At 35.2% G+C, this 17,648-nt stretch overlaps 1 protein-coding gene and 1 long non-coding RNA gene across 2 annotated transcripts; one reads left to right on the top strand and one right to left on the bottom strand.

The window, feature by feature from the left end:
- The first annotated feature begins 1,429 nt into the window (after positions 1–1,429).
- On the top strand, positions 1,430–11,095 carry pck2 (phosphoenolpyruvate carboxykinase 2 (mitochondrial)). Its single transcript, XM_065294938.2, has 10 exons — positions 1,430–2,085; positions 5,082–5,297; positions 5,674–5,858; positions 6,152–6,358; positions 6,708–6,895; positions 7,768–7,930; positions 9,139–9,354; positions 9,534–9,671; positions 9,862–9,957; positions 10,072–11,095. Exons 1-10 carry the CDS (start codon positions 2,054–2,056, stop codon positions 10,539–10,541), a joined length of 1,911 nt encoding a protein of 636 aa, XP_065151010.1. The 5' UTR covers positions 1,430–2,053; the 3' UTR covers positions 10,542–11,095.
- A 2,909-nt stretch (positions 11,096–14,004) lies between these two features.
- LOC135785582 (uncharacterized) lies at positions 14,005–15,722 on the bottom strand. Its single transcript, XR_010546662.1, has 3 exons — positions 15,609–15,722; positions 14,516–14,601; positions 14,005–14,386 (listed from the first exon to the last, which is right to left on the bottom strand). It is a non-coding gene; the product is annotated as an uncharacterized lncRNA (long non-coding RNA).
- Between the last annotated feature and the right edge of the window lie 1,926 nt (positions 15,723–17,648).

Raw genomic sequence — 17,648 nt, 5'->3', positions numbered from 1 at the left:
CTGTTTTTGCCAACTAGAATAAAAGTCTAATTGTTTTTGCCAACTAGAATAAACATCTGACTAGTTTGCTAAGTTTGGTAAAAAAAATAGGTAAAATGCAATTTGTGTAATACTACATAATGTTCTTTTAGATTAAAACTAGTATGGAAATAAGTGTGGAGAATGGTGGGATGCCAAATCACTTTAATAGGTTGCCGAATAGTAGCAAAAGATGACTATTGTATATGTTATTAATTTTTCATGCAAAAGCCATAACGTATTGAATTTTGGTCCGGTGCTACAGACAAGATCAAAATCACTTTGATTTTATTTATTTCTGTTTTACTTTATTGTGTGTTCAGATTTTTGCAGAATATTTGCAAATAGTTCCTTTATTAGTATAAATACGCCACTCACAGAACACTTTGTGCTTTTCTCCCATAGTACAAATACCAGGGTACACTGCAATTACGTGTATCCAGCTAGATCTAATCAATAAAATCATGTTATAAACAGACAAGATTAAAGGCCTTGTTTATTCATGACTTTCTGACTGTCCACTGTGAAGTCCACCTTTATCTTCCATCACGATGACCCCTGATTAAACAGTTGTTGTATGCAAACAACATTGTTTGCATATCAAATAAGGTTACTGAAAAAAGTTTTGCATAATATAGTCAGGCTAAATTGAATTAAATGATTTTCATGAACTAGCAATGTTTTATAAGTTATTTTACAATTAGATTTTTTATCAGATCTTATTTTCCATAACGTTACCTACGTAAGACCTATGTATGGTTTTGCCTTATTGCAAACATCAAAGGGTAAAGTCCTGTTTTTTCATCAAACATGTTTTGTTTTAATGCATGTGTCGGGGTTGTGGATTGTGGTTAAGGTTAATGGATTTTTAATGTAATTAGCTCAGTATAAAAACAATGTGCCTACAGTGTCAACATACATACTAAAGAAAAAAAACATTTGATCTCTGAAAGTGGATTAACTCTTACTTCACATAGATCAAAGTCTAATCACAATGCCTCTTTCACCTTATCTCTTTCCACTATCGTCTAATCTACCTTTCTGTCACAAACACTGTGATCTTTAGCCTGTTCAGTGTCCCTGTCTTCTCTCACGTCTCACTTTCTGTTCCAGTGCCAAATATTCATTGCAATGAATTCAAATGGTTTAAAGTCTAACATTTGTTGCTGTTTTACAGCCTCCTATCTGGCAGATGAAAACCAATAGAACACCATTCAATCTTACTGGGATAGAAAACTATAAACTATATTTTAAAGCTCTCTCGGACCCCGCGCTAACAGCTGTAATGAATGAAAAGCAGGGGTGACGTAACACCATAGCCAATGAGCTTCCGCCTCAGCGTCAACTTTATCAACATCTGCTGACTTGGCACGAGCGCCGCCTCACATCAAGCTTCAGCGAAGCTTTATAAACAATATTCACCTGCAGAAAACATTGCTCGACTCTGGTTGCGTTGCACGCGGAACGTGCGCGAGTCTTGCGTAATCGGATAGAGAAACCAGTGCAACCAATAAGCGTGTGTCCTTGCATCAGCCGGCGGAGTTGGAGCTGCGATACATTGGAGCGCTGCATTTGATTCACTTAAACAACTTCAATGACTCGCGAGCATTAATTAGGACTTTATGACTGAAATGCAAAATATAGTTTTTCCACTTTGTCGTCTTTACTCTGCGTACGGGTTACTCTGCTTAAATAACCTACGTAACTTGTAAACTATGTTAGCAAATAAGGAAGTTTGCCAACGTAAAACCCGTATTTGTTATTGAAACACACGGTGATCGCAGGCTGTTTTGTCTGTGTCTATTGAAGTAGGATCTGGTTTAAGGGTGGGATCAGCTGGCGATGAGTTACACGTGTTAAAGTGCAAGGGTCTCAGTCTACCTCAAGAGCTGGACTTTATCACAGTCAACCATTTGATATGAGATTAAGGCTTTGAAGAGGACCGAGTCATCACTCTCCTATTGCTGTTTTATTTTTTTTTATTAAAAGCCATCATTTTGAGTTATTGTTACTGCACTACATACTTGCACCAAAGATGTCTTGCCTATTGCTTGGAGTACTAAGGAGGTGAGTGTTCATTTTTACTTTCTCATTATTATTTACATGTATAAGAATGTAATAACAACTCTGTTTATCATCACGTCTATTGCTCTGAAAAGCAATGCATTAATGTTTTGTGCTTCATATTTCTATGTTATACTATAGTTAATAAGCTGTGTTATGGTATATTATTCAAAGAATAATTAAATGTCTATACCTTATTGTGTTAGTTGGCCAAATAGCTATGGCACTAAATTAAAGTATACCATATGTGACTTAGTGTCAGGTTAATAAGTTAGGTTGATACACTTGGTCCTTTTCCAGGGCAAACATCCTTGTTGTATAGTTTCCCAATGATGATGACGATAGAGATTTAAACAGGCTTGCATTATTCTGTAACAGCCGCCCTGTCAACTCCACTACTGATCGAGCAATTTGAGATTATTTGTTTACAATCATATGATGTTAGGAATAGTTTGTTATAGTCAAAATGACTTTTGACACACATTACGTGACACTTGAAGGTAGTAATACAAAGGAATGCAGAAACGTAAGTCACAGAGAACTGGCTTTTCCTATTTTTAGGTTAAACAACATTTTAACATTAACAAATCACACTGCATCTAAACTGGAGCCATTCCTGTTTAACTAGTTTATTTAGATCAAGACAAATTAATGCTTCCAGTCTGTAAATGAGAAAACCTTTACTGACACAAAGCAAAGCCTTGCAAAGGTTTGTGAGATAAATGCAGCATACAGCTGGAAATTGTAGACATCAGTAAAACTGCTACAAATATAAATGCTAAAGACAAAATATTTTGCAAATCTTTTTTATTTTATCACTCTCTCACCAGAATAAGTGATTACATCAGCTGAAGATTTCAAGTAAATATGCACAGTGTGAAAGTGTCCAACTAAACTTTACCCTACAGATGCATGAGACTAGTAACTGACTAATAAACCAGTTTTTATTTAACTTATTTAGCGCCTATACAAGCTAATTCCTTATTGCATGCATATGGCTCACAGACAAAGCATTTGTTTGTTCGATTTCACAACGGCACGCGTTTTTCATAAAATTGTTACGTGCATTTTGTGTGCATGTGTGAACATAGTGTGCTTGTGATGTATCCTGTTCAACCAGCCTATGAGGGGAGGGATGGGGAGTGAATGCAAAGGAGCCCCTCTGATTGGTCAGTTCATGTAGGGGTGTGTTTAACTGCCTGCTGTAATTGATGGTGTAAAACTCAACAATTATTGGTGGGAGAGAGGGATTGCAGAGGTCAAAACTATTATAGCCTGAGGGATTTATCTTTGTTCTAAGTTAGTAAATGTTTATAACTTTGGAAAACAATAGAGTGGGATTGGTAGACCTAGTAGATGGTAGATAGTATGGAAATTGGGGTTGGGGTTTGAGCTGAATGGAAATGCAACCCCTCAGATATCCTCTTCATTTCAGTCACCAGGCTTCCAAGTCATGAGTCTTGTTAGTTAATAATCCTGGTAGCAGTTCACTAACAATGTTAAGGAATGACAAGGAGAAGCTTGTAACAAAAAATGATTCATTAAATGCCGCAGTTCGCTTTTTAATGGAATAGTTCACCCAAAAATGAAAATTCTGTCATCATTTACTCATCCTTGTGTGTTTCTTTATTCTGTTAAACAGAAAGATTTTTGATAAATGATGGTTTCTTACTATGGAAGTTCAGTTGTGTGCTTACCATCATTTATCAAAATATCTTCTTTTGTGTCAAACAGAATAAAGAAACTCGTATAGGTTTTGAACAACAGTGTAACCTTTGGTCAGTGTTTGTACTTTTCTTTGTGTCTAAACTATCTGTTTTGTCTCTATTGCTTTTTATAACTCTTCTTTATTCAGAAACACACATTTTCTCCTCCCTATATCTTTGTATTTCAGTTTGTATTTTTAGTTCTTGTCACACCTTTTACAACCATTGTAAACTCATCAAAACAATGAAATTGCACAAATGAAAGTATGGACATTTTTTAAACTGTAGTTGTGTAAAGAAACAGACATATATTAGCTACATACGTTTTTACAAAAGTAAAAAATGTCTATAAGTGTCTAATTCGGTCAAGTGAGTGCAAACCTTTGATAATCGATGTACATGCATTTTGTTTCAAAGTCCAGCACTAGTACGTTTCCCTGTTTCAAAATCAGCTCAAACTTTCATAACCCGTGATAATATACGTCCAACTCTAAAGTTTTCAGCCAAACTTTTATGAATGTTCATTCACCCATGTAACTTGTCATAAATCAAATTGATGTCTTACAATGAAATACAGCAAGTCTTTTCAGATTAGTAGAGTTAAGAAACGGATCGAGAACTGCAATATACATACGCAGATACACACGCTTCATTAACTGCACTGAATCCTTTTCATGGACAATGCTTTCATATGAAGCAGAATAACATGATTTTTTTTGTTTGCTTTATTCTTTTGTATTTCCACCTGGTGGAATGTCAGGCTAAACCAGTTAACATACCAGTAGAGTACTGGAGATTTTGCATACATGCAGGAAAATAGCTGGGGTTAGTAGTAAGAAGATAAAGTTTTAAAATTGGCTAATATTGTCTACCATATCTGGTTTGACCTGTTATTTGCAAGTAAATAAATATCACACCCCTGTTGTCATTTCGTGGAAGAACTCGTCACTCTGTTTTCTTCTTTTTTTCATGGAAAATAAACAGTAAAGAGGCAAATATTACATTAATACAATTTTATAATGATCTAATTTTATTATTTATTTTTAATTCTCAATATGTGACCCTGTCTGTGAAATTTCTTTTATTGATTTCTCAATTATCAATAATAAAGATATGTAGGAAGAATTTATACAAAAATATAACTTTAGCTGGATTTTCACAGACAGGGTCACATATTGTATAATGTGTGTTTATGCATATAAATGCTCACATGTGAAATGTAACAAAGTGTTTTTTATAATTGTATCTTTTTTTCCATTATAAGCTTAAGTATGTCTATTTTTGGTGATGCAGGAGAAATGGCATCAGCACTGCTACAGTGGGGGCCCGGGCCCTCTCCTCCATTCCCTCTCTGCCTTCGTCAGTGGGTGAGTTTGTGTCGGGCGCAGCGGCCGAGTGTAAACCCTCTAAAGTGCACGTGGTCACAGGCACACCTCAGGAGACAGCAGATATCCTGGCAAACCTGGAGAAAGACGGAATGGTGAAAAAACTCACAAAATATGAGAACTGGTTAGTATTGACAGCTTCAACTGCTTGGTTAAGTTAAAGTTGGTAGGCAAACATTTATCATATTTAAATATTTGTGTAAGTGAATGAATCAACATTGTTGTACTTCGTACGTAATCAGATGAGATATAAAGAATAAGAACAATGTTACTGAAAGAACAATAACACATTACAGCCAATTAGAGCATAATTTATGTAAATTAGCATCCATTTAGTGTAGCAATAAGTTGTCAGTGTGGGCGGGGCTAGCCACAGTAATTTCACAAAAATGGTATTTAAGCGATCAATAAAAAGACTATCATCTTTATCATGTCACACTTGGTTAACGTGTTAATCCTCATTTAGTTTTGTGTTTAATAATTGCTGATCCTGTTTTCAGCTGGTTGGCTCGTACTGACCCAAAAGATGTGGCTCGCGTGGAGAGTAAGACAGTAATAGTCACTAAAAATCAAAGAGACACTATTCCCATCCCTGCTGGAGGTGTTAAATCCCAATTGGGCAGCTGGATGAGCGAAGATGACTTCCAGAAAGCCAGAGAGGACCGCTTTCCTGGATGCATGACAGGTGTGTATTACTTCAACCTCCTGTCAAACGTTTTAGTCAATCATCAGCACACATGAGACTCCACCTACAATTGATTCCATTTGATTTTTATTAGCCCATCTACATGGAGCTATATTTCATTGTCACTATAATCACTATAATTCATTGGTATTATCAGCATTTCCCTTTATATCTAACTGGTTTGATGCATGGAGTGATACAACAAACTCCAAATTTACAAAGTTAGTGTGTTGGTTTGGAGAAAATGTCACTTTTTTGTTATGTACAATTTTTTTTGTTTTCTTTCTCTTAAGGACGCACGATGTATGTGATTCCCTTCAGTATGGGCCCAGTCAACTCTTCACTCGCTAAGTTCGGTGTACAGGTGACAGATTCTCCATACGTGGTGGCCAGCATGGGCATCATGACACGCATGGGTACACCTGTACTTCAGAAACTGGCAGAGGGGGCGGAGTTTGTGCGCTGCCAGCACTCTGTGGGCAAACCATTACCGCTCAAAGGTATCTTGACTTATTTACACAAGACTAGCTTACACTGAATTTTAGTGCTGGTTCCACTGGTAACCAAAGTGATCTTGGTGGTTGTAAAGATGAAGTAATGTGCTGCTCCTAGTTTAGACGTTCATCGGGACAGGTCATGAAGCAAAACAAGCAAACCAATGAGATATACTGCACACTAACACATCAGTGTCTAATACATAGTAATATATGCTTATGCCCAACAATCTTGTTGTTTTCAGTATAGAAGTTTTCTGATGTCATCATATTAACTCTAATCAATAAAAGCGTGATAAATTAGCATGTTTAGTCATATATGTCTTATTTATCGCTCTCTGTTTGTTTCTTTTAGCTCCATTAGTGAACAGCTGGCCTTGTAATCCAGAGAAGGTGCTGATTTCACATCTCCCAGACACCAGACAGATCTTGTCCTTTGGCAGCGGTTACGGTGGAAACTCACTTTTGGGAAAGAAATGCTTTGCCCTTCGCATTGCCTCTCGCATTGCCAAAGATGAGGGCTGGCTGGCCGAACACATGCTGGTAAGACGCGTCAGATCTCAAACAATCAAGGAGCCTTGTGTACATGCCAAACTCTTGCTAAAATAAATTTTCTATAAATCATAAACCACAGAAGTATAAAAACCAAGCCATTTATATAATGTACATCTTTAACAGATTTGTATTTGAATTAGGGATGCACCGATATATTGGCCAATAATCAGTTTTGGCAATTTTCCCAGTATCCAATAACATCCAATTGTTTAAAAACAACAAGGATCATTTCATTTATTCATTAATTGACTTAAAGAGATAGTTCATCCGAAAATGCTCTCATCATTTACTGTCCACGAACTCCATTTTCTTCCATTGTAGGAAAAATAATACTATGGAAGTGAATGGAGCTCATGAGTGGTTTGGTTACAAATATTCCTCAAAATATCCTTCTTGTTCATCAGAACAACGAAATTTATACGGATTTGTAACAACATGAGAGTGAGTAAATGATGACAGAATTTACATTTTTGTGTGAACTATCCCTTTAAATCATTAATTCAGTCACTTATTCACATCTATATTACCAAAAATAGCTCAACTGGTTGAGCTTTGTGCTCTCAGTATAGGAGTCCTGGAAAAACGCAAACTTAATAAAATGTTTTTATATAAATATAAAAAAGACATCCTTGCTTTCTCAGTGCTTTTCATTAGGTGCATGTAAATCTAATTGTATCTGTCTAAGGCCCCATGATCTTTTCCTTTTACTTTATATAAAGTTAACATTAATTATGAATTTGCAACTTTTATATTATAGTACTGATCAAGTAGCAGTGCATCATACTATAAAACCTGCATTTAAGCTATTACTAGATGTCATTTATAACCCATGAATGACTTTGCTGTTCTCCCTCCTCTAGATTCTGGGAATCACTAATCCTCAGGGTGTGAAGCGGTACATTGCGGCAGCCTTCCCGAGTGCTTGTGGTAAAACCAACCTTGCCATGATGAAACCGGCATTGCCAGGTTGGAAGGTGGAGTGTGTGGGCGATGACATTGCCTGGATGAAATTTGACAGTCAGGGTAAGAAATAAAACTACAAGGTTCTAGAGAACCCATGCAACCTTTGACTTACTGATACTAGGGCTGCACAGTACATCGAGCATCACAGATAACATTATGGCAATATGCACATTGCATCAATTTGCAATAACTTTCAAAAGTAATGTATAGTTTTGGCAAAAACACTGGCACACAAATGAGTGGGTGAAAGATGTGCAATGTAAAACATGTATGTTTGTTATATAATCTTCAGTTTTTAAACATTTGAATAAGCAAAAAAAAATTGAACTTAAAGCATTATCATATTGCATATTGTTTATTACATCATATAGAAAGTATATAGCATTTTTCTTCAATATTGTGCAGACTTAAAACTGATTTATTTTATCATTGCACAACAGAGAGAACTGATAAAACACTAATCAGTGCATGGCTCAGTAAGCAAAACACTCACTAAATAAATATTTTATCTAAAAAAATATACTAATCAAGTATGGCAGCTGTTGCTTAGGAGCGATACGGCCTCTGGTGTATTAATTCATGTTATAAGGAATCTGTGCAATGATTAACAGACTCTTTATTCTAGTTATATGTGACCTTGGACCACAAAACCGGTCATACTGTAAGTAGTACGGGTATAATTATAGCAATAGACAAGAATTCATTGTACAGGTCAAAATAATCTATTCATTTTATTAGTGGCAAAAATTATTATGATATTAAGTTAATATCATGTTCTATGAAATATTTTGTAGATTTCCTATCGTAAATATCTACAAAAATAATTTATCATTAGTTATAGGTGGTGCTAAGGTCTTAATTTGGACAATTTTAAAGGCGATTTTCTTAATATTTAGATTTTTTTTGAACCCTCAGATTCCAGATTTTTATCTCAGCTAAATATTTTCCTATCCTAACAAATCATACATCAGCTTTTAGATGATGTATAAATCCCAATAAAAAAAACTTTATGGCTGGTTTTGTGGTCTAGGGTTACATATATAGAAGCCTATAATACAAGATGGTAGTGCACTCTCAGAAATAAAGGTATAAAAGCTGTCACCGCGTGCGATACCCTTTCAAAAAGTACACCTTTGCACCTAAAAGGTGATTTGAGTAAATCAAATGTACATTTTGGTACCTTAATATTATGACCCCTTTAAAGGTTACCGTTCCAGTGACAGCTTTTATACCTTTTTCTGACAGTATTTATTTTGTATCTCTACTAGGTAAGCTCAGAGCTATTAACCCAGAGAACGGTTTCTTTGGAGTCGCCCCCGGGACGTCCTTCAAGACCAACCCTCACGCCATGGCTACCATATCCAAAAATACAGTGTTCACTAATGTAGGAGAGACCAGTGATGGTGGAGTGTGGTGGGAGGGTCTAGAAGCACCTGGACCTGGAATCAAGCTCACAGACTGGCATGGAAAGTCCTGGAAATATGGTAAGATTGAATTGGAAAAAGTATTTTTGCTAAATTAATAATTATTAAATAATTATATTACATAATTATGAGACTAAGCATATACTTTTAACCTTTTAATTACCACAAGGCTTTTTAAACAATGTTATCAAAAATGATTATTTTATAGTATAAAACAAATCCCTATTTGTGTTTCTCAGGTGATTCTACACTATGTGCCCATCCAAACTCCAGATTTTGCACCCCTGCCGGTCAGTGCCCCATCATAGACCCCCGGTGGGAGAGTGATGAGGGCGTCCCTATTGATGCTATCATTTTCGGTGGCAGAAGACCAGAGGGTGGGTATCACTGCAAATTAGCTTTATTATACATATCGTCATGTGCTTTACACTATTAAAGCTGAAGTGTCAAAATCTAATTATGTTCATTATGCTATATAGAATAATTTTATGAAGAAAGTAGTAAATCACAAAAAAATTATATCTAGGTTTGGTTTACATTTTTCTAAATGTGCCTGTATCTTTCAAGGTGTTCCTTTGGTGTATGAATCGTTTAACTGGCGTCATGGAGTATTTGTTGGTGCTTCAATGAGATCTGAATCTACAGCTGCTGCAGAACACAAAGGTATATTTCACTTTCATTCCAAAGCTAATAAACATTACGGTTACTTCACACACTAAATTAATAAAATTGTATAATATAAATAATAATAATAATACACATGGCTTGTGTTTTTAGGAAAGGTAGTCATGCATGACCCCTTCGCCATGCGTCCATTCTTCGGCTACAACTTTGGCGACTACCTGTCCCATTGGTTAAGCATGGAGCAGCGCAAGGCTCCGACCCAGCTTCCCAAGATCTTCCACGTTAACTGGTTCCGGAAAGATCAGAAGACGGGCTCCTTCCTGTGGCCAGGGTTCGGCGAGAACGCCCGCGTCCTCGAATGGATCTTCAATAGATGCGGCCGCACCAATGAAGACGAAGCTGCAACCAAAAGCATCGTGGGATGGATTCCTCAAAATGGTGCCATTAACACAAAAGGCATGGGTGGGAATGTAGATATGGGTGCCCTCTTTGATCTGCCCAAACCTTTCTGGCAGAAAGAAGCACAAGAGCTCAGGAACTACTTCACCCAACAGGTCGGATCTGATCTACCTGCACAGGTGGAGGGCGAGCTGAGGGCTTTAGAGGAAAGAGTAAGGGATTAAATAGACACTACATTACATTAATGCTGAGAGTGGGTTGGGGAGGTGTAACTGTTTTAATGTGACTGTCTGTTGCACTGCACCAAAGAAATGCAAACATACACAGTCTGTATCACTATCAGTGGTATAAATGTCAAGGTGCCTTAATATATCTTACAATACAAGTGAAAAAGCTTTATTTGATGTTTACATACTGCCAGTTTAGATTATCCTGTGTTTTATAAGAGCAGATTATGAATTTTCAGAGGACATCACTTCTGTCATTAAAACTAAAAACTATAGGTACACTACTAACTTTGACCAATAGCAGACGGATCTTTAAGGAAAGCACCAATTACACAACATTTGTTTTTAAACTTACCACCTATCAAATGAAAGCTGTTTTTAATTGTTTTTATTTTTAATTTAAATTTTATCAGCAGAATGATTGACAGAATTCAGGTTTATACTTGAACAAAGGTTGAAGGATCTGGACCAAAGAAAACTGAAAACTGTAAAACTGTTGTTTAATATGTGAATGTTTTTACCTTGGATGATGGAATAAAACTGTAAATCAATCTGTTTGTGTCTGTCAGTTTTTTTATAAATTTAGCATAAAATGCAATAAGAGATTTTATTGATCCTTTAAGCTTTTACCTCATGCCAGTACTACAGAAATAATAATTTTTCATCTAGTGGTGACTGTTGTTGTTGGTACCATATTAAAGATTAATTATTGATTTAATAAAGAAGAAGCTCAGTACTGTTTACATTCAGAAGGTTGTGGTGTCTACAGGGTAAATTATTTACAATCATTGATTAAACCTTGATTTTAATGTTTGACATGGTCAATTTGAATGATATCAATGTTATATTATTACAAAATGTTCTTTACATTACAGGATAATTTTATGTAGAAAACAGTAATTCACAAAAGATGTCTTTTGCTGGGTTTTCACAGACAGGGTCATTTTTTAAAATGATAATTCTAACACTTGAGTGTACTGTATTTCTGTGAGTTCATCACATCTGAAGTCTGTTGATAAGTTCTGCAGAGACGTCAATCTCTTCATTGTAGATAATGAGAGTTTCATCATCAGCAAAAATCCTCTGTAAAGACAGACATTTTCATTATAAGCTGGTGTCTAACATTTTGATGCAGTGTCAATGATCCTGACCTATTAAGCCAGAATTACACATTAAAGAGCACCTATTGTCCGATTCACGATTTTACATTTCCTTTGGTGTGTAAGTGTGTATTAGTACATGTTAATGATATGCAAAACGTACAAACTCCAAAGTAAACAATGATGCAAGTTATCGTCTCCAACGTAAATCTCTTTTCTTGGACTACAACAAACACAAGGATTGTAGGCAACAGTTTACTTCCTGGGATTGGTGATGTAGAAAAGACCGACATTATCATAATTCCTCCCGCTTCAGAGCCTGTAAGTTAACTCCTGTTAGCATTGCATTGTGACCGAATCTTTCAAACATGGTAAGGAGCGTCACATTTCCATCTGACGTCAAAGGTATTTAGGCCAATTACAATGTACAGATTAGCTGGCCAATCAGGAACACAGAGCTTTTCAAATCGATGAGTTTTGTACAAAATCCGTGCGTTTCAGTAAGAGAGGGAAATCTGAAGCTACAAAAATGTACGGTATGTGGAAAATAATGTGTTTTTTGAACCATTTTGAAACACATTTTATTATACCAAATACACAAAATAACATTGTTTTTGCAATGAAATAGGTGATCTTTAAACTACAAAATGAACAATAACTGTACCTGATAAGAGACAGCCCTCCAGTTAACAGATTTTAAAAAAAAGTGGAGTTGGAACAAAAAATATTTTTCATGTTTATTTATTTTAATTATTTATTTGATTTTTGGAACAATGGCTAACAGTTTTATAAAGTCTTAATTCCTTTAGAAATAATGATTTAAATACTTTATGTCAAATGGTACTGTACACCCACCTGGTCTTTTCTTCTGGTATTGGTCTGACTCAATGTCTTTGTCCTGATACAGAATACAGTCAACAGTTAATACATTTGTGTGTTTTGATTATTATGAAACCTAAGGATAACATTTATTATTATATCTTTACCTCATATAATAAAATACTGCAGAAATCACAAGCAAAGCCAAAAGTCCTCCTATACAGCCATAAATCACAGCTTTAAAGGATCCTAAAATAATAAAGTGCAACACTTATTCAGAAATAACATCAAACAGTACAAAGACAAAGATGCTGCATAAATGACTAAGAGTATAACTGTGATCATCTCCAAAACTATAAGAGTAAACTTCTGTATGTTGAATGTTTTCTGGTAAATATTACCTGAGATTAACAGTTGAATCTCTTCTGATGATTGGTTGCCAAATTTATTCAGTGCTGTGCAGAAATACCATCCTGTATTATTATGAGTTACAATGAAGCTCATCTTTTTTTCCCAAGCTAAAGGTTTCTTCTCTCCACGTTTGTACCAGGTGTACGTCATGTTATTTGATGGACTTGCTTTGCTTTTGCAGGTGAAAGTTACATTAGTGCCCACAGTGACTGAAGCAGATGGTTCAATAATGATATGAGTCTCTTTTGGAGGAACTTCAACGAAAAGAACATGACAGCCATTAAACAATGAAGCTTGAGATATTTACTTGCATGTCTTTTTTAAAACAAAAAATTATATACTAAATATAAATTAATATTAGCATAACAACACATATTTAAAAACAACAAGAATGTTATATGAGAAATAACATGCAAAACCTCTCCAAATGTCTTACATGAAACTTGCAGCATTACTGTGCTGTTCACAGTTGTGTTATTGGAGATGTTTCTTGGATATGTTACAGTGCAGGAGATGTTCATCCTGTGATCCATGTATGAAGCATTGAAGGTCATTGAGGAAAACACTGAATGAGTTTTATCAGGTTTCTCCTGTAACTGTGTTATAATGTTGGCAGATTTGGGGATGTTTGTCCAGGATAATGTAGGAGGTTGTTTTGGGCAGGGAGCTTCAGCAGAGCAGATCAGATTCACTGCAGTGCCCTCCATCACAGATTTAGACACATCTGGACTGAATATAAGCTCAGGAGGCTGTGGTGAATCTGTAAATGAAATGATTTCAGAAAGTTAAATTATTAAAAAAAAGCTTGCAGTTTTAAATTTTTTTGTTTTACTATCCGATATGACTTTGCTGACACCTAGTGGTGTGGATGTGGCATCAAATAAAGTGAAGTTTTCACAATAAACCATTCATTTTTGAAAAATAATAAGTGAGATTCCAGGTTCTATTGTCGATTGTTTATTAATTTCTATTTGAATAATTAAGACTTCTTTTTCCTGGTTTTATTAAACACCAAGTTCATCTTTTCTACTTTAAACTGATACATCAGTTAAACTACACAATAAAGTCAGTAGATGATTGTTTAGTTTAGTTGGCATTTACCTGTGACATTGATCCTCACAGTCTTGCTTGAATCACTTGCATCAGTTTGATTGGTGTTAAATGTTGCTTTGAACACATCTGGCACCATTTCTATTCTGAAGTAATACGGGTCTGAATGATTCATCATGATGTTATAGAAGACAGTGCTGCAGTTTCTCTCAGTGAGGTCTCCAATCATCTCTATGTGTCTGAATCCTTGAATGATGTTTTGACTGCTGTTAAACACTACTGAACTCTTGTCATTACTAAAGTCGTTGTGTCTCTTTTTCAGCCAAATCCCATAAATCTGTGTTGTTTTCTGCAGTTTTTTCTCAAATGTACTGATATTGAATGTGCAGGGTATCAGCACACAAGAGTCTGTCAGAGCTGTTACTGTGTGTGGAAGTACAGCTGAGTAAACATCATCATCAGCTGAAACATGAAACACACATTAATGACTGTATGAGAGAAATCAATACACATTATTATCATTTATAACTGTATAGTTTTTCATTTCCTGTTTCTTATTTACAATCACACCAAATGTAAAGATTGACTGACCTGAGTGAGTTTGTAGTAACACAGAGCTGATGATGATAATGAATGAGATGATCTGCAGTCCAGACATCACTTCATATGCATGAGATCTGATTTAATGTATACATTATATATGCATTTAATCAGAAACATAAAATTTTCGCATGCAGTTATATATTCATGATACTCGAGAGACATATTTAGATGATTTATAAAAAACATTAATTTTCATTTATAAAGTAAAAATAGATATGGGCAGTTGTTCATTTTGTGTTTCATTCAGCAAAAGTGTTTATCCGAACGTAAAAAAATAAAAGAGCATTCAAGGTTTTACATTCAAGGTCGTAACTGTTATTTTCTCCACTAGAGGTCGTTAAACAAGAGCATGAACAATGGGAATTGTGGTCTTTACTGACATCAACGGGAATTGTTCCGACAGCACTCACAAATCATAGATAACATAATGAAATAAAGATTTATAACTGTAACATTATAATATAAGCGCACAGTGTGGCTTGATAAGAGAGTCACTTTGTTAGTAGCCTACAAGGCTACTATGTGTGTGCAGATCGACTGGCTTATGACATCAAAGTATCACAAGAGTGTACAGTCCTTTTAAGTCAATCTAATGACACTTTAATGTTTAGGCTGATCTGAGCAATGACACATGAAGTAAAGGACACCGATGATTTCTATGGCAGCAAAAGCAGAAACTAAGGAAAACTTGGACAGAACGGAGACGGCGTCACTGACAAGTAACAGAGGGGAAGCACTTTTTGAAACAAAATATATAACCCTGTGCTTTACTGATTTTTCTGGATTTTAATGCAAAAACAAAACAAAACAAAACATATAATTGTGTCTTTAAGAGCAATACAAAAATAGATTTACAAATAGTATTAAAATGCATTGTACAAGATCTGATTTTTATTTTCTCTGATATAAGCTCAGGATAATTTAAGGTAATATATATTATAAATAAATATAAAACCAACTTAACAAGTTATCTGACACACTTTTTTCACTTGCAATTATAAACTTTTTCTTAAAAATGACAGTACAATGCCCAAGACCGGCTTTATATCCAAGTAGTTATTTTTTAATAAAAGATACGTACCTCAGTACAGTATGATCCGTTTAAACATAAAAGCAGAAGTGTTTAAAAATGTCCTTGTCCTCGAAACATCTTCTTAAGACAAAATGAGCTTACACAGCCTGCAGGAAGACCCAGCAGTGACGAAGAGCAGTTTCACACCTTTAAAAGGAAATAGAAATGTATTTAGAAATGCAAAGACACAACATACAGCACATTCAGAATGACCATTAGAAAAACAATTGAAGAATACACAGATTTTTCTTTATATACAGTACATTGCATCTTTAAATGTGGAGGACCAAATAATCACAGTCTGTTTTATCTGAATCAGTGTTGTTATTGGTCACTTCTCACCCCTAAAGTTGTCAAAAACAAAAAGGTTTTCATTTTAAACTTAAGACTGATAGGAATTATACATCAATGCACAGAGGTGAACAGACTTTTAACACAATATTTTGATTTATTGAACATTTATATTACTTTCACATTCACAAATCCAACCACCCTTCTCTTTATCATGTACAACCCTAGCACTGGTTGTCAAAGCATTTTAACATTCTTGGCATTTTCAAGGAGTCCCTCTTGTCTTCAAATTGTTAATACATATATTTAAAACTCTCTCTTTCGGTTTTTTATATAGCTTCTTTCAAACAAAATAACTTAATATCACATAAGAACCTGTCTTGTCCACATTACTCCGCAGTGCACACAAAGGTGAACAGGGCTTGAAGTTGAGAGATTCCCATGTAGGGGGTTTATTATATTTGTGGGAGACTTGTTGAAAGACTGGACCCTATTTTAACAATCTAAGCGCATCCAGTCAGGAAAGTAAAATTATCAGACTTTTAATTGCTGTAAATGAATAGCGTGCATGATCAGTGTAATCTCAAAGAATAATTTACAAATATACAAGAAAAGGTTTGTAACAAACAGAAGATAAAGCATTTACAAACGTGTGGAAAGCCGAAGGGTTTTGGAACTCAGACAGCACCGTGAATGTTTTTAAAAGCGTTACTTAAAAAAGATCTCATCTCAGATCCACAGGTACAAAGTCATCATATACAATAAATGCGTGGGGTAGCATTTAAAAAAACAATATTTGCATTTGTTTAAAGCAGTGGTTCTCAATCCGGGTCCTGGAGGCCCACTGCTCTGCACATTTTGGATCTCTCTCTTATCTGAAATACTCAGATCTCTGCTAATGAGCTGATGATTTGAATCAGCTGTTTTAAATAAGGGAGACATACAAAATGTGCAGAGCAGTGGGCCTCCAGGACCAGGATTGAGAACCACTTTAAAGCAAAATATTGAATTACTTAGCAGGCTACAGGTGAAGCAGCTCTTTACGCCTTCTAACGTTTCATCTTGCTACCACTCTTTTGTTGTAATGTGGGAGCTACTGACCTCTGCTTTGTTTGCTATGTGTTCCTAAGTTTTGGGCCCAGCCCCCCCCCCATTATCTAAAAATTAATAATTATTAGTTTATTATTAGTCTTGCGTCCATTCATTGTCTTTCATGTGTTGTGACCTTTGTCATGTTGATCATTTTTATTTTGCCTTGTTTGCTCCCTGGAGGGATTTCTGTTATTTATTAAAACTCATTTGTGCTTAGAGCATTTGGGTCACATACTTGGGGTAAACAAAGTAAGCAATAATTATTGAATATGAAACATGAGTGCACTGTATTTATGTGAGTTCATTACATCTGAACAGTTGTTACAGCAGAAATGTATTGCAATACAAAAAAAATGGGATTAATGGGGCAACAAAAAAATTAAAGAGCACCAATTATCCGATTCACGATTTTACATTTCCTTTGGTGTGTAAGTGTGAATTAGTGCATGTAAATGAAGAGAGTGAAATCTGGAGCTACAAAAATGTATGGTATGTGGAAAATAATGTGTTTTTACCATAAACAACGCAAACATTGTATTATACCAAATACACAAAATAATGTAGTATTTTTAGCAATGAAGTAGGTGGTCTTTAAAGTCTTATTGAAAGTTGTATATTTGCAAAAAAAAATGAAAATCCTGCTTTCTTTTGTCTCACAATTAATAT

The sequence above is a fragment of the Paramisgurnus dabryanus genome, chromosome 22, assembly GCF_030506205.2.
Source record: "Paramisgurnus dabryanus chromosome 22, PD_genome_1.1, whole genome shotgun sequence".
Lineage (NCBI taxonomy): Eukaryota > Metazoa > Chordata > Actinopteri > Cypriniformes > Cobitidae > Paramisgurnus > Paramisgurnus dabryanus.
The sequence above is the reverse complement of the archived record's forward strand: the minus strand, read 5'-3'. Positions and strand labels throughout refer to the sequence as shown.

Coding starts and splice junctions, on each gene's coding strand:
- pck2 (XM_065294938.2), top strand. CDS start 2,054: ATGTCTTGCCTATTGCTTGGAGTACTAAGGAG. Junction 6,359..6,707: donor CAAACCATTACCGCTCAAAG/GTATCTTGACTT, acceptor TGTTTCTTTTAG/CTCCATTAGTGAACAGCTGG. Junction 9,672..9,861: donor CGGTGGCAGAAGACCAGAGG/GTGGGTATCACT, acceptor GTATCTTTCAAG/GTGTTCCTTTGGTGTATGAA.